General features: G+C 42.9%; 1 protein-coding gene across 3 annotated transcripts in view; it reads left to right on the forward strand.

Moving 5' to 3' along the window:
* Positions 1 to 1,585: 1,585 nt before the first annotated feature.
* ACSL1 (acyl-CoA synthetase long chain family member 1) overlaps positions 1,586 to 21,351 on the forward strand; it is a 51,627-nt gene continuing 31,861 nt past the window's right edge. Inside the window, exons 1-2 of one of the 3 annotated variants that reach the window (XM_075259183.1) lie at positions 1,586 to 1,702; positions 15,933 to 16,148. In XM_075259183.1, the coding sequence (XP_075115284.1) occupies positions 15,954 to 16,148 (195 nt within the window). In that variant the 5' untranslated portion in view covers positions 1,586 to 1,702; positions 15,933 to 15,953. Of the gene's footprint in view, positions 1,703 to 13,491; positions 13,601 to 15,932; positions 16,149 to 21,351 lie in introns of those variants that run through there. The other 2 variants (XM_075259192.1, XM_075259176.1) reach the window with 2 other exon arrangements.

Consider the following 21,351-nt stretch of genomic DNA (forward strand, 5'->3'; position numbering starts at 1 on the left):
ACATCTGTGCCCGGGGTCTCCGTAATGCAGGTTTCCGTTTCCTGCACAAAACTGGGCAGGAGACAGAAACCTGTCCGGCAGTGAGCGCCCGTGAGTGTTTTATGCTCTCCGTGGAGAAACAGTTTTTTTTTCTTAACCGGACACAAAGTCGGACATGCAGGACTTTGTGTCCGCTTTAAAAAAAACGGTCTGACAGGTTCCGTCTTCTGCCTGCAGAAGACGGAAACCTGATAACGGAGACCCGAATGCTGGCGTGAACCCAGCGTCACATCAGTTAGTGTCCGTTTTTTTTTTATACTGTCCATTTTTTTTGTTTCTGCTTTCTGAGCATGCGCAGAAAACAACGGACACAAAATAACGGACAGTAATGGCTATTAGTTACTGTCCGCTATAATAAAATTCTGGGATGTATTAAGACAAGCATTGAATCTAGATCAAGAGAGGTCATTATTCCGCTGTACTCTTCCCTGGTCAGACCACACCTGGAATACTGTGTACAGTTCTGGGCGCCTCAATTCAAGAAAGACATCGATATATTGGAGCAAGTCCAGAGAAGAGCAACCAAAATGGTGGAAGGTCTGCAAACCATGTCCTATGAGGAGCGGCTAAAAGAACTGGGATTGTTTAGTTTGCAGAAGAGAAGGCTGAGGGGAGATTTAATAGCAGTCTACAAATATCTGAAAGGTAGTCACAGTGCAGAGGGATCTACCCTATTCTCATTAGCACAAGGAAGTACAAGAAGCAATGGGATGAAACTAAAGGGAAAGAGATACAGATTAGACATTAGGAAAAACTTTCTGACAGTGAGGGTAGTGAGAGAGTGGAATAGGCTGCCACGGGAGGTGGTGGGCGCTCCATCAATGGAAATCTTCAAGCGGAATCTGGATAAACATATAGCTGGGATGATTTAGGAAAACCTGCACTCGCAGGGGGTTGGACCCGATGGCCCTTGAGGTCCCTTCCAACTCTACCAAAAAGTAAAAAGTCTGTTGCCCATAGACTTCAATGTTAAAAAAATAATGAACATTTGCTGTCCGTCAAGAATCCGTTTTTTCAAACGAACACAAAAGTCCTGCACACAGGATTTTTTTTCTGTTGGGGAAAAAAAAACGGATTCTGACGGATTGGGTGAAAAATGGACACAAGATAAAATCCCATTGAAATGAATGGAAATTTTAATGGCTTACTGACAGTTCAGCTAGTGTCCATTACTAAAATCTTGTAATAGACAATAGCTACAGACACTGCTGCTCCCTAATTTTCAGTCTTCAAACATAGACCCCGGCACTGATGTAGACCCAGTTTTATATGGTTCTGTGGATCCAGGGGCTTCTTCAGGGCAGGGGGCTGTGCTAGGTGGAGAGCCCCTACAACTACTGTATAGGAAGTGAACTCACTAACATCTGCTACATACTCCCCATGAGCCTCCCCTGTGCTGTCTGCTGACCATCTCCTGTCATGTCTCGGAGCAGACACAGGGGCAGGGCAGGGAAGGGGCAGAGCTGAGGCCGGGGAGGTGCAGACAGCGGCAGAGCGTGCAGCCGGCCCCGGGGGAGGAGGACGGGTCTATGCAGATCTGTGTGAGGGGGAGAGCAGGCTGGGCGGTGCATACAAGCTGCACACACCACGGCCCTGAGCTGTCCACATCTATATAAATAGCACAGCCCGGCCCGGCATGCATGTTGTTCTGTAGACCTGGGAGGTAAGTGCGGCTATGGCTGCAGCCGTAGGAGCTGTCTATAGAAAATCAGAATGGAGTGCTGTGGTATACGCCATATATGTGCTATAATAATGTGCCTGTGTGTGCTGGCCGGTGTGCAGGGCTCCCATGTGGTCAGTAGCAGGCCTCTGTGGTCACTGGGGTCTGCCTAGCAGCTGCCATGTGCAGAGTCCAATGGCGCACTGGTGTGACAGGAGCTGAGGCTATGTGATGTGCACTGCTGCCTGCCTGCTCTGACACAGTATACAGCTCCTCTCTCACTGTATACAGCTCCTGTGACATGGAGGGCTCTGCTGTATCATGTGCAGCCTGTCACACGGTAGCAGTGTGCTGTTTAACCCTCTCAGCGCCTTGTGATTTCCATCCTCTTGTATTTGGTAGCGCCGGCTTCCATCTGATCAGATTGTGCAGGTTTCCTGTTGCAGTATTTTATAGACTTCTCTCTATTCTGTAGACTTATGCATTTTCACAGTATTAGGGGATTTTTATTCACTCGCCGCTGCACCTTGTCCCTTTTATCCAATTTATCAAATTGTAGGCATTTACCTTGGGGACATTATTCTGCAATTTCCTTGGTAGAAGAGAGTACATTACTGTGTTTTATGTCCTGGCTATATTATCAGCAGGCTGCAGGCTACAGTGTGGCAGTCTACATAGCAGCAGTGCCACCTAGCTGCCCAGGTAGGGCTTTACCGTAGTCGCTGCTGGCTTATTGAGGGGTCTGCTTGTCTTGGAGAAGCCGCTGTTTCTGGGTGTTAGTTTATAGTAACCGTGTGGATGGGTCATGGATGCTAAATACACATTGCAGCATTCTGTGGGTTGGCGGATGGGAATCCTCTTCTATTGTGTATTTTAATAGTCACCTAACTGCTTATGGATTGTCGTGTTGATTTTCTGTATGTGCAAAGCTGTATCTACAATTGGAGACATTATTCGCTATATACATGTCAATGATTTTCAGCTCAGAATGATTCCTAAATACTACATGGGAATGCGATGGATGTGTGGTTCTGATACAGATTGCGTCCTCCAGATTCTCAGTAGATCAGCAGACCTATCAGTGCGTCTATGACTACCTTAGGAGTCTGTCTCAATAATATGCGCCTGGAGTGGTGAATTTTTTCTCTTCCTGTTTCTCACTGCAGACTAGCCAATATTTTACCAGCAGTCTGCACAGTTTTTGTGATTATTACTTGGATCCCAGGTATAGTGGTAATAAGCAAAAGGGGTCGTCTAAAACTGGTGTCCAGGTATGTTATTGTTCATCTCCATTTACACTCTTATTAAATTTTTTCCTTAAATATTGATGATTTATTTTTAGGATCAACTATTAGTATCAGATTGGTAGGGTTACGAATCCCAGCACCCCTGTTGATCAGTCACTTTGAACACGTGACTGCATGTTCATCAATCACATGACTTTGCTGCAGTTCAGATTAGGTCTGCGCTTGGGGATTACGCTCCCCATTCCACTTTAAAGAGATTCTAACATTAAAACCTTTTTTTTTGTGTGTGTGTGGATAAGACGTCGGAATAGCCTTTAGAAAGGCTATTCGTCTCTTACCTGTAGACGTGGTCTCCGCTGCGCCGTTCCTTAGAAATACTGTTTTTTACCGGTACACAAATGAGTTCTCTCACAGTGATGGGGGCGGGCCCCAGCGCTTAAACAGCGATGGGGGCGTCCCTACCGCTGCCACAGAAGTGTCTCCAAGCTTCGCCTCCTTCTTCGTCCGCATCGTCATCTTCAATGTCTTCTTCCGGCGCAGGCTTGTAACTTCTAGGCCTCAGGCCTTGGGCAGGGCAGACTGCGCAGGCGCACAGGTCACGGGAAAATGGCCGCGTGCACAGTATTGTTAGCGGCCATTTTCCCGTGGCCTGCGTAGTCTGCTCTGCTAGAAGTTACGAGCCTGCGCCGGAAGAAGACATTGAAGATGACGCGGGTGACGAAGAAGGAGGCGGCGCTGTAGACACTTCTCTGGCTGCGGTGGGGACGGCCCCATCACTGTTTGAGCGCTGGGGCCTGCCCCCATCGCTGCAAGAGAACTCATTTGCATACCGGTAGAAAACTGTATTTCTAAGGAACGGTGCAGCGGAGACCACGTCTACAGGTAAGAGACGAATAGCCTTTCTAAAGGCTATTCCGATGTCTTATCCAGAAAAAAAGGTTTTAATGGTAGAATCCCTTTAAAAATGCAGAGAGAAAAGTCCTGCCACATTTATCTACCCTTTTCGGCTGGAAACCCAGTGGACCACATTATAGTCTATGGGGTCTGCAGGTTTCCGAGAGTAACCACTTTTAAGAGGATTAGGTTTCTGTTCGGGGGCCCCCGAACGGAAACCTGAACACAGGTGTGAACCTAGCATCAGCCACATTTGTGGTATACAACTTAGTGACCTATTAAACATTGCATCGGTGGTGGTCTATGGAGGAAGTCCCCTACTGATCCCATATTGATGGCCTAACCTAAGAAAAAAGGTCATCAGCATTACATTCCAGAAAATATCTTTAGGCTCCAGGCTATACAATGCTGAAATGGTGCCTATTTATTTATTTTTTTTTAATGTAGCTTTTGCTGCTGTTCTTTGAACAAAAGCCAAGTATAGATTTATCAGAAGACAGAAGTATAAGAGCTTCCTTTATATTTTGCATTCTTTTTTGATGCCACTCTTGGCTTTGGCTCAAAAACGCAACAAAATCTGCAACAAAAAGAATTATCTGGAATAGTTGGCCTCAACCTTAACCTGACAGACACTTGTAGGTCATGTGAATCAATATGGCAGATTTATTTTCTCTGAGGATTGCTTCTGTGGGAGAATCTTCTAGGGCAATGTCCAATTGGATGTGGCGCAAATGGTTGCATACAATTTGGCTTTTATAGTATTTTGTACATGGTCAAAATAGGTCTGAGTGGCATGAATTCTCTAAAGAACCTCCATATGATAGAAGTACACTGAGGATTTATCTGCTGTGTTCCATACAAATCCAGCAAAAAATGAATAATATCATGTGCCTTATGTATGGAGATATTCTCTGATAGCATCCTCTGCACAAAAAGTGGGCAGTGGGCATTTTATCCTTACAGCTGATGCTAGGTTCACACCTGAGCTTGGGTTTCCGTTCTTTGGGTCCCAAAAACCGAAACCCTATTCCGCTTAAGAAGTAGTTACCCCTAGACTATAATGGGTGCATAAGGTTTCTTGCAGGACTTTTCTCTCTGCATTTTTCAAGCAGAATAGGGGATGATATTCCCGAAGGGTGAGCAAGCACAAATGTGGACCCAGCTTGACCTATGTAAGAGTATAGATCACTGTGATTTAGTGTCTCGGGAAAGTACTTTGAGCTTTGTTACAAAGTCCTGGATCGGTTATCTGACCAGTTCTCACCTGGTACGCCCTGTGACTGCTGTGCTGGCACGATTATTGCATGTTGTACACATTTGTACATAGATTATGTCCCTTGCGTATAGTCACGTTTTGAAATTTTGCAATGACAAATGTAAAAATTGGCGTATGTTCACACATATATCAGGAAATCTTTATTAAATTTCCTAACATCCACTGTTGTCAGCCCTATATGGGACAATATAGACCCCAGCTGTGATGCACTGTGAATAGGACGGTAAGCAAAGTAAAGAATAATTCACTTGCGTTTATTTGTCTTACCCCATTCACAGCAGCTTAAGGGCTCGTTCACATCTGCACCCATACTCCGTTTTGCAGGTTTCCGTTTCCTGCACAAAACAGGGGCAGGAGGCAGAAACCTGCCGGAATGTTTCAATCCCATTCATTTGAATGGGCTTGAAAAGTCTCCGGCCGTGTGCGCCGTGAGCGTTTTATGCACTCCGCGGCGAAATTGTTTTGTTTTTTTTTTAAACCGGACACAGTCGGACATGCAGTAGTCTGTCTGGTTTAAAAAAAACTGGTTTTGCTGCGGAGCACATAAAACGCTCACTGGCACACATGGCCGGACTCGGCATGACAGGTTTCCGTCTTCTGCATGCAGAATACAGAAACCTGATAATGGAAATCGAACGTTGGTGTGAACCCAGCGTAACTGGTTTGGCTGCATAGCAGAAAAAAAAAACCGCTTGTAAATGAAAATTTGGCTCTCGATCTGATTTGTTGCGCTTTTTTAAGGTAAGTTCACATTTTGGGAATAAGTCCAATGTGTGTTTTACAATAGGATCTGAAGCTTATGTTCTGGATTATGATGGGTATCTTGTTAAATACATGTCAGATTTAATCCTGAAATGTGATCTTACCATTAGGGATCGTTCATACGGTGCAAGAGGAGGCGGAATCTGCCCCCTCACAATCTATGTAGACCTCTAGTTTCCTTTTTTCCGTAAGCGGTATGTTCCAGCTCACGGAAAAAAGAAGCGAGCTGTCCTTTGTTCAGGCGGATTCCGCAGCTGAGTCAGCCCTGGCGTCTGCCTCGGGACAGCACCCTCTGGACTAGGCCCATTCATTTGGGCCTACTCCGGATCGTGAAGCCACGATTGTCGGATGTTGCTGCAGGCGCATTTTGGTCCTATTCTAGCGCAGCTTTCCGCATCAGAATCAGGACCAAAATACGCGGTCCTGTGCCCAGTGTGAACGAGGCCTTAAAAAATGCTTTCGGTGGTTCAGTAGCCATAGCCTAGTTCATGGTGTGACATAGAAATTCACTGTCTGTAAACACTAAATCCCGAAGAACTGTAACCTAAAAGGTGCCATAACTTATTTGTGCTTCTTTCGGTTCTGATTCTTTGCAGTTTTTGGTAATGATCTAATAAGGGTTATATGACTCTCCCATGTACTTATGTGTTGCACACATGTACATTTTTAATAGATGTAATGTATATAAAGTATATACCGTACTTGATTATATAGGGTGTGTTGTTTAGGCTTTCATAGATAAATTGTACTATAATGATGATGACTTTGTATACATAGGCCACAATAACCAGAAGTGTTCTTGTATTATATCTATGGCAGAATATCCTTTGTGTAAATATTTCGTCAAGTACTTGCCTGGCAGAGCTGCTAATTAATGAGAATATCCAAGACAACAAGCGATTATCTCCTCGCTCTGCCCTCAGTGGGATAGATGAGGCTCTTACAGCTTAACTGGCATTACAAAGCCTTTAACCACCTGGTCGGTCTGGGAGATCCCTTTCTCCAGTGTGTCCACATTTTTTTATTAAGTAAGTAACCTTACAGTTCAGCCAAAGGCTATGTCCAGATTGGGCGATACGCTGCAGACTTACCATGGCAGAATAGTGGGAAGAAAACACAATTTTATGCTGAAGATTTTACCATAGGCTCCATATTACCCAATGAGTGAGGTGAAATCCACAGCAAAATCTGCAAAAGATCCATGTGTAATTTCTGTGAATTTTGCCCCAATTTTGCTGGACTTTTTTTGCTTAAATCTTGCGGCTGTACCTTAATTGTGATGACATTGACAGTGAAGTCTAGATTAAAACCGGGTGAATCGTCAACAGTGGACTCCAATGCATAGACCTCCTGCTGTCTCCACTGACTCCCAGCTCAGGCTGGATTCACATTTGCATTGGAGACTCCGCTGTAGATTCTGCTTAAAATCGCCTGAGAGAAAAATTCTAAAAGGAAACCTAGTGGACCACACTTTTTAAGCAGACAGGATCTCCTGTCTTTCCAAATGACAGAGACCCGAATGCTAGTGAGAACCTATTGTAAGGGTGCATTCACATCTACATCATTAATCCGTTCGTTGTTCTAGTCCAGTGGTTCTTAACCTTGTTTGAGGTACCAAACCCAAACAAGTTTCATATGCACATTCACTGAACCCTTCTTTAGTGATAAATCAAATTATGATTTTTTTTCCAAATTCAAGACATAGGTATATGTTTTATTTACTGCCACTGTTCTAGTCTGTTGCATGGCCGGAAAAATTAAAGGGTTAAAGGGGACCTTTCATGTTCTCGGGCATACAAATTAAGCGCACTGTCGGCTTTCCCGTTATGTGCCCCAGGGCTGGAGGTATCCTTGCCGTTATAATGGCAATGGTCTCACCCCACTGTCAGAAGGGTGTTCCTGACAGTCTAGCTGGGCTGTGAGGAATGCACCCCCGAAGTACTCGCCCATAGGTTGGGTTCCTCACAGCTTAGCATCATCACTGGGCGGTAAGGAACGCCACCTCTGACAGTACAGAGCTATGGACGAGTGTTGTCAGGGGGAGCATTCCTCACAGCTTAGCTAGACTGTCAGGAACGCCCTTCTGACAGTGGGCAGACATCGGTAACGACAGTGATATCTTTAGCCCCGGGGCACAAAACGGGAAAGCCGACGGTGTGCTGAATTTGGCACACTTTTGGCTTTCTAGCGGTATATAAAACCACATGTGCCAAAGGACATAAAAGGTCCTCTTTAAACAATAAAGGTGGTCTGTCTGATGAACAACAGAAATTGAGATACTATGGGTCCGTTGTGTATCGGCTACATTCTCGCTGAAATTGCTAGATGAAAGTTGTGCTTCCGGGACTCTTTCGTCCATGATTTCTGACTGACTCTGACACTGGAGAGTTAACCGGTTGGAGACTATTGATATAACAAGTGGTCTGTGGTCCATTGGAGGTTACATATGGAGATCAGAGGACCCCTTTGACAATAATGGTGTCTGTCGTTTTAAAACTGAAGGCGGCAGATGAAAAAGTCTGTGCGTGACAATTGTCTGCCAATTTCAGGTGGACATTGCAGCGTTGTTGCCAATTGTCTATGGGGTCTGTGGGTAACTTTTTTTAAGAAAGGTTCACCCCTGTGTTTGGGTTTCCAAACGTAACATATAGATCTGTACCAGGCATGTGTCAAATTAGGTTTGGGTTTTGCAGTCTACAAATGCTTCTGGTGCTGTTAATATCTCTGGACATTTTGGTTTCTAATTTTCAGGTTTTTTTGTGGATTTAGGGCATTAATGAACTAAAAAAAAAAAAAAAAAAAAAAAAAGCAGTTTGTCCACAGTTGATAGGAATGCTTGCTAGAGGAATCCCTGCGATTTGCCACAGCTTGCCAAGTAATGGTATATCCTGATGGTATCAGGGAGTGGCTATATCTAAACAAATGACAGTGACAACTCTAGAGGTCACTAAGGACACTGGCTGGATATATAAAGACCCGGCGTTCTGTCTCATGGGAAGCTCGGGCCCCCTGACTTATAGTACTCCTCAAACCAAAACACTGAAGTGACAGAGCTCTGAATGTTCTGACTTTCCAATATGGTAGAGTTCTGGTGGTCTGTGATTTCCAGCAATTTTTGGTTGAAAGTCATATCCTATTCATGGAAAATTTGGGGAAATTTTCTAGTGGCCCAACACTGGTGCAGAACAAAGACTTTTGATGACATCTGGATGGTAGCCATGTTTATGACCGGTCTCCTGTGTGCCTGCTGCTATAGTCCTTTACTTGTAGAAGCGTATCATCAGATGGGCGTTCCTCTCCGCACGACGATAGCTGTGAGGCTGCCCCTATGACAATGACATTCGTACTACAGGCACATACCTGCAAAACTAACAGTGCACTGAATTCCACGCACTGTCAGCTTTGCCGTGGTATATAATCTGTGCGATGTTGGGGGACACAAAAGGTCTCTTTAACCTGATTTGCACTCTGTATTTGTGTGCCTTGTTTGGATCCGTGACATTATTACGTGTCTTATACCATTTTGGCGTGTTGGGTACCTAAAGCAATTACAAAAAGAAGTGCCCAGTGATATTTCACAATTGATAAACCACAAAAGCAGATCAATGTAAACTGGTGCCAATGGAAAAAGGGCTTTAGGCTAAGGCACCACCATGCAGCTAAAAAACTGCAGTTTTTTTGTCCTGCATTTCTGCAACATGGGCCCTTTGCCTTGGCTGGTTTCACAGTAACAAAGTCTCAGATGTGAGGCTGTCTGTGTGTGATCTGGCTTTACTATATTGGGAGACTGACTCCTAGCATTAGAATCTGTAGTATGGTCCAGTATGTGCTGTTGATGTATATCGGAGGTGCACTGAGGCTCCGTCCAATGTTAAGTCCAGTATGGGTCTCTACTACGGACTCTACCCCCCCTCCCCCCTCACAAAAGCTCCAGAAGTAATTCTATTGCTCCAGACAAACTTACATTCTGGCAATGTGTTTGTCTGCCCATGGCCACATTAGCACAACAGTATTTCAATCTACATTTTCGAGCAGTATTTCGTGATTTCCAGGTTTTGGCTTTTCTACAGATGATGCTGTATTTTTGAGCTTTGAAGGACCACAGTGTGAATGAGATACAGATAATGGGGCAGACTTATGAAGACTGGCATAATAAATGCCAGTCTTTGTGGGCTCTGAGCCTAGCGGAGGGGGTGTCTCCTATGACGTGGCAAACGCGTATGAGTAACTTGTAGCTTCCCTGTATCATTTACACCAGATTTCTGGCATAAATGATAAATCTGATGAGGTTGATGCCTCTTTACGCCCTCACTATGCCCCCTTTTTGGAAAAGTGGCAAAGCTGGCGCAGAGCTTGTATTTTTTTTCTTTCTGTTGTTGGTTTTGTTGTACCTTTATGGATGAGGTTTTAGTTGGAGTTGTCTTTCATTTGTAGACCAGTTAAGCCAGCAGAGATGAATTTGCAGTTTTACTCGCATGGTCTTTTTTTATCATTGAAATAATGTACCTTCCACAAGTGGGTGAAGACTTCTCAGCTATTGCTATGTGGGGTCTGTGAATCCAGTCTGTACATAACTTTGATCCAGGCGTGTGTGTGTGTGTGCGCTCATGTAGGAGGGTGCGATGAATAAGTGGCGAGTGGCCCTTTTACATTTACTGTCAGCTCTCCAGATAGCTGGAACAAATGGCTTATTTTATGAAGTGCGCAAAGCTCACAATATCTTCTCTTGTTCTGTGCCCGGTGGGGTGAGTGCAGCTTGATCAGGAGATGGGAGTTGTTCTTGCTGTGTGTTGTGAATTAAGTCCCCCCTACGCTATAGTGACATGGGCTTCCTGTGACAGCACTGCGTGGGTAATCTGTCAACATGGTACTATTGTCTGCAATCAGAACTTCATTAGCATGTCTGGGTCACTAATAAAATGTAGTTTCTTGATTTTCTTACTATAGCGTCTTGATTCTTGCACCATTTTTTTCGGTCTGTATAAGTTGCAGTCAAAGAATAGCTTGTTGCATGGTTACAACACTGAGAATGAATCCTTGTTCATCCTGAGCTACTGTTTCATGTCTAGAATGCAAGAACAGCAGTGAAAACTGACACAGGAAAGTCAGTAAGAAACAATGGGTAGAATGGTACGAAATGTCACATTGGCATCAGTTCTTCATTGTTCGGGTCCATCAGGGGACCAAAACATTGGGTAGGCAGACCACTAAAATATTATTTACATACGGAACCCAGCGACAAACCGCGTTTACTATAATGGGGGTCCGTCGGGTATCCATTGTTTTTAAACTGAAAGGGGAGAACAAAAAAAGTGTGGTCATTTTCATCCACCTATTTCAGAAGGACTATGCAAATGTGAATGTAGCCATGGCTGTGACACTATATGGCTGTGACACTATATGGCGCTGTGCCCTCTTCATTTGAATGGGCAGTAGTGCTGTGCCTATACAGTACACTCATGCCCTACAGCTCCTTTACACAGCTGATCGATGGCCTACACAAAGAATTGTCTATTGCTGTTACATTCAGTCATGCAGCAAACGTTAAATTAACATTCATCACATACCACTAAATTGTCCGCACACGACACTCCCTGCAGGCGGCCATGTTCTTTGTCAGTGTGCTGGCCCTATTTTTATCAGGTTGAATACTGACCTATTATTTTGTATAACCCGATGCACACACCCGTGTATTATCATGGGTCTGTGTATAAGGCTTTCATCAAGGGGGCAAAACTCAAGACCTGTCCAATTCCTGACTGACTGCAGAGCGGGTCCATGGAGGGCAAGGATGGCACATGGATATCGTAATGTGCTGTCCATCCATTAATTCCATAGACCTACCTGTTTGTTTGCATGTAGCCTAAGGTGGTATGGCATATTACTAGGGTATGATTCCAAGTGCGATATAACCGTATTTCACTGTGGCCATGACATCCAAAGTCATAAACAAATGCAGGTTTGTGTTTAGTTTTGTTTTTATAGAAATGTATGTTCACTGTCACTTACAACCTTACAACCACACATATGATTTAGATATATTTTGGCGGTTATAGACTACTTTTAAGCTTTTTGAGAGAACATTTTGTCATCTTAAGAATGAATGAGACACATGTACAGTAGACAGCACGGTTATTTACACCCTTGGTGACCTTCACATGTACGGTAAAGATAAGAATGTAGTGCAGACTGAGGAATGTAGTAATGATCATCTTGTTGCGTAACTGCACTCAACACACACTTCACATTTACTTTCATTGGCTGACAGTCATGTCAACTTTCCCATGTCAAATGGTCGACTGCAATGCGGCAAGTTTTACAAACGTAAATGAAGAAAATCGCAAAGGATAACTCCAATGACAAACATGAGCACTATGGATAAGTCAGAAAATTGACAAATGCTATGCTTTGGCAAAAAAAAAATAAAAAATAATTATATAGCCTCTGCCCGCGACTTCGTCTGTGGGTTGTTGGAATGGATGATCCGCCTGTGGTTTGCCTGCTCCGGTGTTTTGGCGGCTCTCAAGCTGTCCTGCTGCTGAACTTGTTCCTCGCATCATGCCTGTGATTGTTCCGGCATCTCAGCAGCTTGCTGGGACGCCATATAATGAGTGTGTTGTTGGCGCTGATGATCCGCCTGCTCCGGCGTTTCGGCAGATATCAAGTTGGTGTGGCACTGAAGTTGTTCTTCGCACCGTGCTTGTAATCATTCTGGCACCTCAGCAGCTCGCGGCGAAGGCATATAATGCATGTGTTGTTGGCGTCGATGATCCCCCCCCCAGCTCCGCTTGAGGAGAACTCTGTGACTTCTGGCTACCTTCATAGCTGTTGTTTGTGGAAAATTTGATTTTCTTTTTCCAGACATGTTTAAAATTGACAAACTGCCAATTTGGATGAAAGGTGTTTGCCCATGTCAGTTTGTCTGCACTGCCTGGAGCAGATCAGATAATATGCAAATGTGTGTACACAAATCACTGAGTGTTAGCGTGTGTTTACACAGAGTTAACAGCCCTGGGACCTGAGATAAGGCTGCTGCACAAACAGTGTAATATAGTATGTGAACATAAATTCATAGCCTATGTGTTAATTGAGGTTACAAACTATCTATGTGCCGAATTTCATTTAAATCTGTTCAGCCATTTTTGCGTGATTGACTAACAAACATCCAAACACACAAACTTTCACATTTATAATAGCAGTAGGATTTTATTTAATATCAGGGATAAATACCATATATTCATGTGTATACCTTGCCTTGATATCTTCTCGTCGACCCTGGTGGCCGCTCTGTGTTGTCACTATATGAACTCTCCTTCCTGCAGAACAGCTGACCTCTATGGTTATAGGAAAGTGTTAACGTTCTCTGCCAGCGCAATGCTAGGGTTCATGAATGAAAGTCTGTCTCTACCAGTGATCCTTTTGTTCTTATGACCAATATACATGCCATTGTGTCAAGGATGCCACCCTCTGCATGTGGGGTGACTCTCTGCAGATGACACTGTCATTGGCTCTTACCCTCCTCTGTTCCTCTGTTACCTTTTGCCTACTAGGCATTAAGTAGCAGGTCTCTGCATGTGACTTCTGTCCTAAGAGTCCTTGCTCGTAGCTGGGACAGCAGATGACAAGTGCACGTCCCCTGCAGCAGGTTGTACTTGTGAGGACTGAACAAGGCGCACGACGGGAGCTATTGTCTAAGAAGAACTGAGGCTACTTGTCAGTTAGGTATTATTTGTGTGTCTTAGAGCATTGTTTCCACAATCCTTTTTTCTTTATAATTATTTGTTATTTTTTGTATATGAGTTATATCTATACCAGTGACGGCAGATCTGTGTGGGCAGACAAGTTTATTCAGCTCACTGGCTCCTAAAATAGATTGTTTCATTGTGTTAATTCTGTTTTAAGCCACAATGTTGTGTACGTTTTGTGCAGGGTATTGTTTGTTTTTTGGATGGTTGAAGATAAAGTCATATGTATGGAAATGAGAAGTCAATTGTTCCAACCTTCATGGCTGTATTGGCTTTCCTTCCAGATGACAACTGTACCTATTCAATATTAGCTTTGAATTCTGTCTCTGTAAATTTGACTTGGGTTTGATCCTTAGGTTGTCCAACAGGGGGCAGAGTAGACACATCACCTATATATAGGACCTCTTGAATTTTAACTCTTTCGGCTTGGGGATATAATTGTATAATCCAATAATACTGTGGCCTGCCATATACTAAGAAAGTTATGTGTTCCTGGTGTTATCTAACTGGCTTGGAACGTTGACTTTGTCTCCTTTTTTATGATGATATATTGACTGACAGGATAGCTATTTTCCAACAGGTGGCGCTAGAGTCATAGCTTTCTTTTTCGAAAGGAGCGAATTTGTTTATATTGTCCCTCACTGTCATTTTGTTTTCTATACAGAACTGCTGTTGTTGTTGTTAATATTTAATAATATTTTTTATATTTATTTTTTTGTGATCAATATACCACCATGAAAAATATATACACACACGTGGGGGTTTTTTGTGTTCAGGAGAGATCTATCAAACAGAGTTTGTAGAAATCCATAGACTGGAGGTATCTGAGCTGGAAAACCCAGTCCATATATCGGCTACATTTCAAAGCCCGAACTCAGGCCGCCTTGTATCATAGTTCTGTATGGTGCTGGGAGTCCCCTGTATTCCCACTCTCCAGTACTATATATAGCATAGGACAGTAGAGCCAGGGACCCCCACACCATAGATCACTCCTGACTGTGCTTGGGCCAAGGCATCTGACCTCTGCGGATTTCCCGTAAGCAATGTGGCCTTACACCATTGAAATATATTGTATGTAACAGATTTTCAGATCAGAAACTCTTTGCATTAAATCTGTCATACGTGAATGAGACTGTAGGCTATGTTAACTTGTTCAATCCAAAGTATCATTTTGGATAGTGATATCAAAATGTATCAACATTTTGAAGAAAAGAAAAAAAAGATGCTTATCAGCAAAATCTATCAAAATGCACACAAGGTTCTCCGTATACATTGCAGCTCATTGCTTAGAAAGAGAGTGACCTAGAAGCTGAACCCCCCCCCCCCCCAGACTAGGTCCCCATGCTCTGACCCACCCCACCGGCATATCACTAAAATGGCAGCCTCCATACAGAACCATGCAATACTTGGTCACCGTAAATTGGTTAGTGGGCTTATACACCTTGATCAAAAATGTATACTAAGAACCAATGTATTTTATTGGGACCATAAACAGGTACTGTTGTGATGTACCTGTGGGGGTGTGGCCTGGCAGGAGGGGTGCTATTGGGCTGCTCAGTCACTCCCCCTGTGGCTGCTGAGCTACTTGCTATTTGTATTTATACTCCTACACAGTATACTGTCCATCTATTCGCATTTTCCACTATCCAGAGGCTGCTAGAACAGCTGATCTGTACAGGCTCCTTATGTTGGACACTGACAGATCACATAATGACGACCTATTCTATAGCTAGGTCCGTAGGATGGGAACTTGAAAAATCCCCTTTAGCCCCGAATGTTTGTCATTTTGGTGGACAAAAAAACCCACAGAATGCAGTGCTTTTTCCTTTTAGGGATTTTTGTCAGAATCTGAAATGCACATGTTGGGTTAAAAATAAGTCTATGTTCACGTTATATTAACTTTTTGCTTGTGGTTGTGCGTTTTTATTTTGTGAATCATTAAATTAAACAAATATTTAACTTTTTATTTATTTTTTTGTAACATCTGCTCGCACATGACCTTGTTGTTACCCTGTTACACTCATTTCCCATTATGATGGTGACTTCATAGCCACTGGAGGATGCAGCTGCTGCACTGACTAGGCTTCCATGGAAGCAGCATGACTGTGCGCAGTCCCCTTTGTCTCCCGGCAGTCTGTGTACATGTGCAGAGTTAGTATTCTGCATACATGTGCCTCTTGAATCCCTGTGACATAAATGTATGACTTTAGGCTTCTTGCAGAAGTGATAGATTTGATCTTTGTGGAAATGCAGCCCTTGTTGTTCTGCTACTTAATATATCACCCCTCCCATTTCCTCTCCGCCCACAGGTTTAGAGAGCACCAGTAAAAATGCAGGCACACGAGATATTCAAGAGTATCCGGATCCCAGAACTCGGGGATGTTCGTCAATATGTTCGCACTCTTCCCACTAATACTTTGATGGGCGTTGGTGCATTTGCCGCTCTGACAACGTATTGGTACGCCACGAGACCTAAAGCTCTGAAGCCTCCCTGTGACCTAGCCATGCAGTCTGTGGAAGTAAAGGTAAAGTCTTTGGTCTTCTTACGGTCTCCTCTATATTCTGAAGCCGCAGCACCTGTCGTACCCAGAACTTCTTCTTTACACTTTGTTCTTTAGCTATAGGCATTGTGAATCATTCTCTTTTATGTCGCTTGTAAAACTAGTTTTTAGTGCTTGCAGCTTTATGGCTGATCTTTATCTAAGCCATCCACACTTTTACAAATGGAATGAATTTTAGCGAAGGATAACTGTGGACCCAGTGCTATTAAAATTGATAAATTATTAATAGAATATTTGAGGATTGGTCTAAGCTCATGGATGTTGGGGGTTGTAATGTCACAACAGCTGGAGAGTGACGGACCTTCTGCTATTGTTACCCGAGCACTAGGCTGGCAGCTTTTATAGTTTTTCCCTTTAGTTTAACCTTTTATGTGCATTTATTCATATCTACATAATGTCAGACTACAAATAATCCCTTATGAGCCCGCTAGTATACCCATGTGGGTGTGATGACTCCTTGGGCGCATTTATTACACGATACACTGAACATATTACACGATTCTTTAGTCAACCTGTATCTAGATGATAGTCAGATTCCGGTCGCTGATCCTCAGATATACTGCGGGTTTGTAGATCACATGCAAGCCCTACAGATATGTCTGATGAAAAGGTTATGCTTTACCAGATCTTCTATGTTTAGAATACGGTTTTTCCCCAAATGACTGTGTTCGAAACCTCAGTGGATTTTCATAAATGCATTTGCACTGTCTGTGCTGTGACATCTAGGTCTGCAGTACAGTGAACTATAGTAGCCTGAGGTAGTAGTATGCTGGAAGTAGCCTGTGCAATGTGGTGCCAAGAACAGCCTGGTACACAGGTTTCTAATATATAATAATTAGATCGTTGCTTGTATATCACCAACATCTATACTGGAGAAGTGTACACGGATTGTAATCTTGCATCAGTCCCACGCACTAAGCAGATATTGCTCTGTTCAGATAGGAAATTGGAGGCCCCTATCTATACAACACTATCTAGTTTTGGCATACCTATCTGTGTAATGTATCATGTTTTTTTTTTTTTTTTTTTTTTTTTTTACTGGGTAGCTTATCCACCTGGAAGACATTACAAGTTAGTCTGCAGTATGTATCCACCTGATGTAAATACTTCTACACCCGTATTATGTGTTGGACTTCAGAAAGGGAACTCTTTTTGAGAAATTGTTGGATTTCTTGTTAAGGAGCAGAAATCATCTTGAAGGATTGTGTGTTTGGGGCTTACTATTTAGTTATACCCACTACACAGCTACTAAACCTGTATGGATAGTAAAGACTAGTTACGCCATATACTTAGAATATACTGGATGTCATTTACTGGTTAGAAGTCAAAGCGTTAGGACCCTAAAGTTGGCCATACACTCTCCATAGCAGTTGCCCAGCCACTCTTCTGAAACTTGGATCAGCTGAGCCACGTTGTCAATAGGGAAAGCAGAATAGGCCACTGCCCACACCACCAAGGGTCAGGATTGTAGAAATTTAGCATAGGAATCCTTTTTACCCTGACACTTACCAATTGAACAATGCCAAGTATTTCATACATGTTAGATAGTTGGTTGGTCTCACCAGCATAGTCACGTTGGCTGAACTCAGTCTAGTGTTTATGGCCAGCTTAATAATCCTAGGACTAAGAAGTCAGAAGTCATGGCTCCCAGCACTTCATATGTAGAGAGTCAGCCAGTAAAACTCTGCAGCTTGACCTATACAAGTTAATAGGGTGGTCGTATATCAACTTCACTATTAGTTTATTACATACCTGTCCATTATAATACCAAAGCTTTATATTTATAGGAACAATGCTTGCTCTATTCTTCCTCCATTTGGGTGAACATTTTTAATGCAACAAAAAAAATCAAAGGAAATATCAATCCACTTTTTTTTTTTTTTTTTTTTTTTTTAAGTTTTTGTACAACAATAATTTTTACTCCAATAACTGAGCATTAAAAGGAGTGTCAAAATGGTGAAGCGTATTCTACCAGGGATACAGATTGGGCTCACCTGAATGTGATCCATTTTTTTCCACATGAAAATTCCTGCCTCAGTTTCCAAGATATTTCTCAATATGTAAATGAACAGTCTGGAGCACAGAGGGCAGATCTGTAGCTCCAAACTTCTGCGCCCCATACTACTGCAATATGTCTTCCATCTCTCCAGTTTTTGAATGACAAGAACTGGCCTCACCTGGCCCTTTGTTCTTACATTGCAGCAGTGTGGGCCATAGCAGTTTGGAGCAACAAGGTCGCCCGTGGTGCCCCACACTGCTCATTTGCATATTGTTCGCAGAAACTTTCAAAGTAAAAAGGTATTACATTCTTTCATGCTAACCTTTTGTATAAAATATCTATATTTTTTGTGAAATATATATATATATATATATATATATATATATATATATATATATATATATATATATATAGTTTGCCTGCTCTGGCATTTCATCAGCTCTCAAGCTTTCCTGCTGCTGAACTCATTCCTCGAGCTGTGCCTGTGATTGTTCCGGCAGCTCAGCAGCTCGCTGTGAAGCCATATATTGAGCATGTTGTTTCATTCAAATTCGTTCAGTCGTTTTTACGTGATTGAAGAACAAATGCACAAACATACAAACTTTCACATTTATAATGTTAGTAGGATATAAATATATAGATTACCTTCATGTATAGTTCACCATTAGTTACATGAAACGCTGCTATATAAGTACACTGATACTTACCCTTCCAAAATCACAAATGACATCTTTTTTTTTAAATAAAAGACAAAACACAAAACTAAGCTGTAGAAAAGTATACCAGGACAGGACTATATACCTTGTTGTGTGGACTAAGGATGAAGGGGATGGCTCTGTATCAGAGTATTAGAGGTGGTTTTGATCCTAGAATATACGCTGCTGTAGCCCAGTATCACTAATGTCAGTGGCCTGTGATAGAATATGTTATATATGTTCTATGAATAGTGAACGTCACAAGTAGCTTAGGGGTTTCCTGCTTCCGTCCCAAGACATTTGTGCAAGTTACCTGAACCTCATTAATGTATTTGTCAGTGAAGAGGAATATTAACAAGCTCCGCTGAGACTAGTACTGAAGAGTGAAATGAATTGGGGAGCGGTCGGCAGTAAACTTCTATCTCATCATTAGTCTGCAGGACTTTGTGCATGACAAAATAGTGGGTCTGTCACTTTCCGATTTTTGACTGGAGTTTGTGACCTCCTAAGGGGTCTGGGCTAAACGGGAAACTTGGCCGGTCTGTATTGCAGTGGAGTGACCTAAACTTTGTTGGTTCCTGTGTGAGCACTGGTACATAGAACAGGTGTGCACGTGATCCTAAACAATAGTACTGGAACTGGATTGATGTCATGAACTCTTGGGCACGCTGTGTGACTTTGTTTGGTGCTACAGTGTTCATTGCTAGAAGTAATGCCTATAGGAAACACGGTGTGTCAGTAAGTGTCCTGCACTCTTCTGGAGGAAGGTGTTTCAGCCAAAGTAGATGTTGGAAAGATTTCTGGCTCTCATCTGCATGTAATGATGACTTAAGACACACTTAACCCATTAGACGTTTTGGTCATCTTGACCTTTCCCAATAGGTTCTCTGTAGCTGCAGGAGTGAAAACATGGATGCCTGGTGCGGTGTACTATTGGCACACCAGTGTGATACAGATCATGAGTATGGCCCAGTGCACGAGACCTTGGTACTTGCTATAAAAGTGCTGGCGCAGGAGTCATTAATGTTTAGTTTAGACATGGTGATCAGGGGACTTAACGATAGACCAAATGACAAAAAAGACGCCTTGTAAATGGAGGTTAGTCCTGGCATTCTCACGATGCCCGCATTCCCGATACCACAAGTAGACTGATACTCCATTCACAACAAGGCTTTAGGGGGACTTGCCATTCTCTGTTCTAATGATTGATGGGGGGTCCATCCCCAAGCAATCTGACACTTATCCCCTATCAACAGGAGAGGCGATAAGTGTCCTTAACAGCACAATCCCTTTAACATCTGCTATGCCTTTATAGAACACGATATAAAGAGCAGCAAACCCTGATGAGTTAAGAATTTGTACATGATACTTCTACTATAAATGAAGCTTTGTACAGGCAAGTTTGAGAATGACTTGGACTACTCCTTCCAGTATTATGGATGCTATTATTGATCTATACTGCTCAGCAAATTCTACAGATATGAACGGATATACGTTATGATGAAGGTGTATAAGTCCATTAGCCACTCCACAGCGTCTTCTGTATAGTGGGGCCCTACTCCATTGGGTGCAGTACCCCATTGTAACAGCCACCATTGCAGCACAGACCCCTTATGTAGTCTTCTGCTAATACCAAACAAGAAAAAACAAACCCTGGACTGAATAAGAAGGGTGGTGGCACCAAGGCTGAAAGTAAGTGAAGGGACAAACTAAGAAAGCCCAACTACATTTGAGAAAGATTTGGAAGGCACATCCTAGTATAGGGTAAATTTTTAAGTTCTGCAACTGCATGTATGATACCAGTGCAGACAGGGAGGGTAAATATTACCAACCTGTTTAACCAGGATAAAACACGTGACCGTTGTGTAATCTATTATACTGGGACTTTATGTAAACAGGCAGAGGCCCGAGGCTCATCTCTGCACACCTTTATAGCGCACCTGCCTCCCTCCCTGTGTGTGTTGTAGATGGCTGCCGGTGTGCATTACTTTATAATCCTATTAAGGGGGTTTAGATATTGGGCTGGAGACTTGATTCTTTAATCTCTTTAGTTGATGGAAACTGGAATGCAGCAGATCTTGTATTTCTAATACTTGCCAAAGTACGGAGTTTGTTGTGCCCTGGTTAATAAGAGACTAATGTGACCAACACATACCTTCTACCCGTACAAGTCCCTTGTGTATGTAAATCATTCACCCATTGCATGTGATGGGGCTGTTAGTGGGCAATAATTCCTCTGAACACAGATTTACTTTAAGATGATAGTCTAGCTGGCACACACACCAAAAAAAGTCCATAATGTGTATAGTTCTTGGTGCCCTCCAGTTTAATAATTTTTGGGGTTCCTCAGATTCCTAGCCTCTTCATTTCTGTAAAGTGGCCATCTGTTTTTCGGACTGCACAGTGGGACAGGTTTGGTGAGGCTGTACGTCATTTTTCTGCTGTAAAATGTTATCTACCCTCAGATCTGCAA

Source organism: Leptodactylus fuscus, chromosome 1 (assembly GCF_031893055.1).
Source record: "Leptodactylus fuscus isolate aLepFus1 chromosome 1, aLepFus1.hap2, whole genome shotgun sequence".
Lineage (NCBI taxonomy): Eukaryota > Metazoa > Chordata > Amphibia > Anura > Leptodactylidae > Leptodactylus > Leptodactylus fuscus.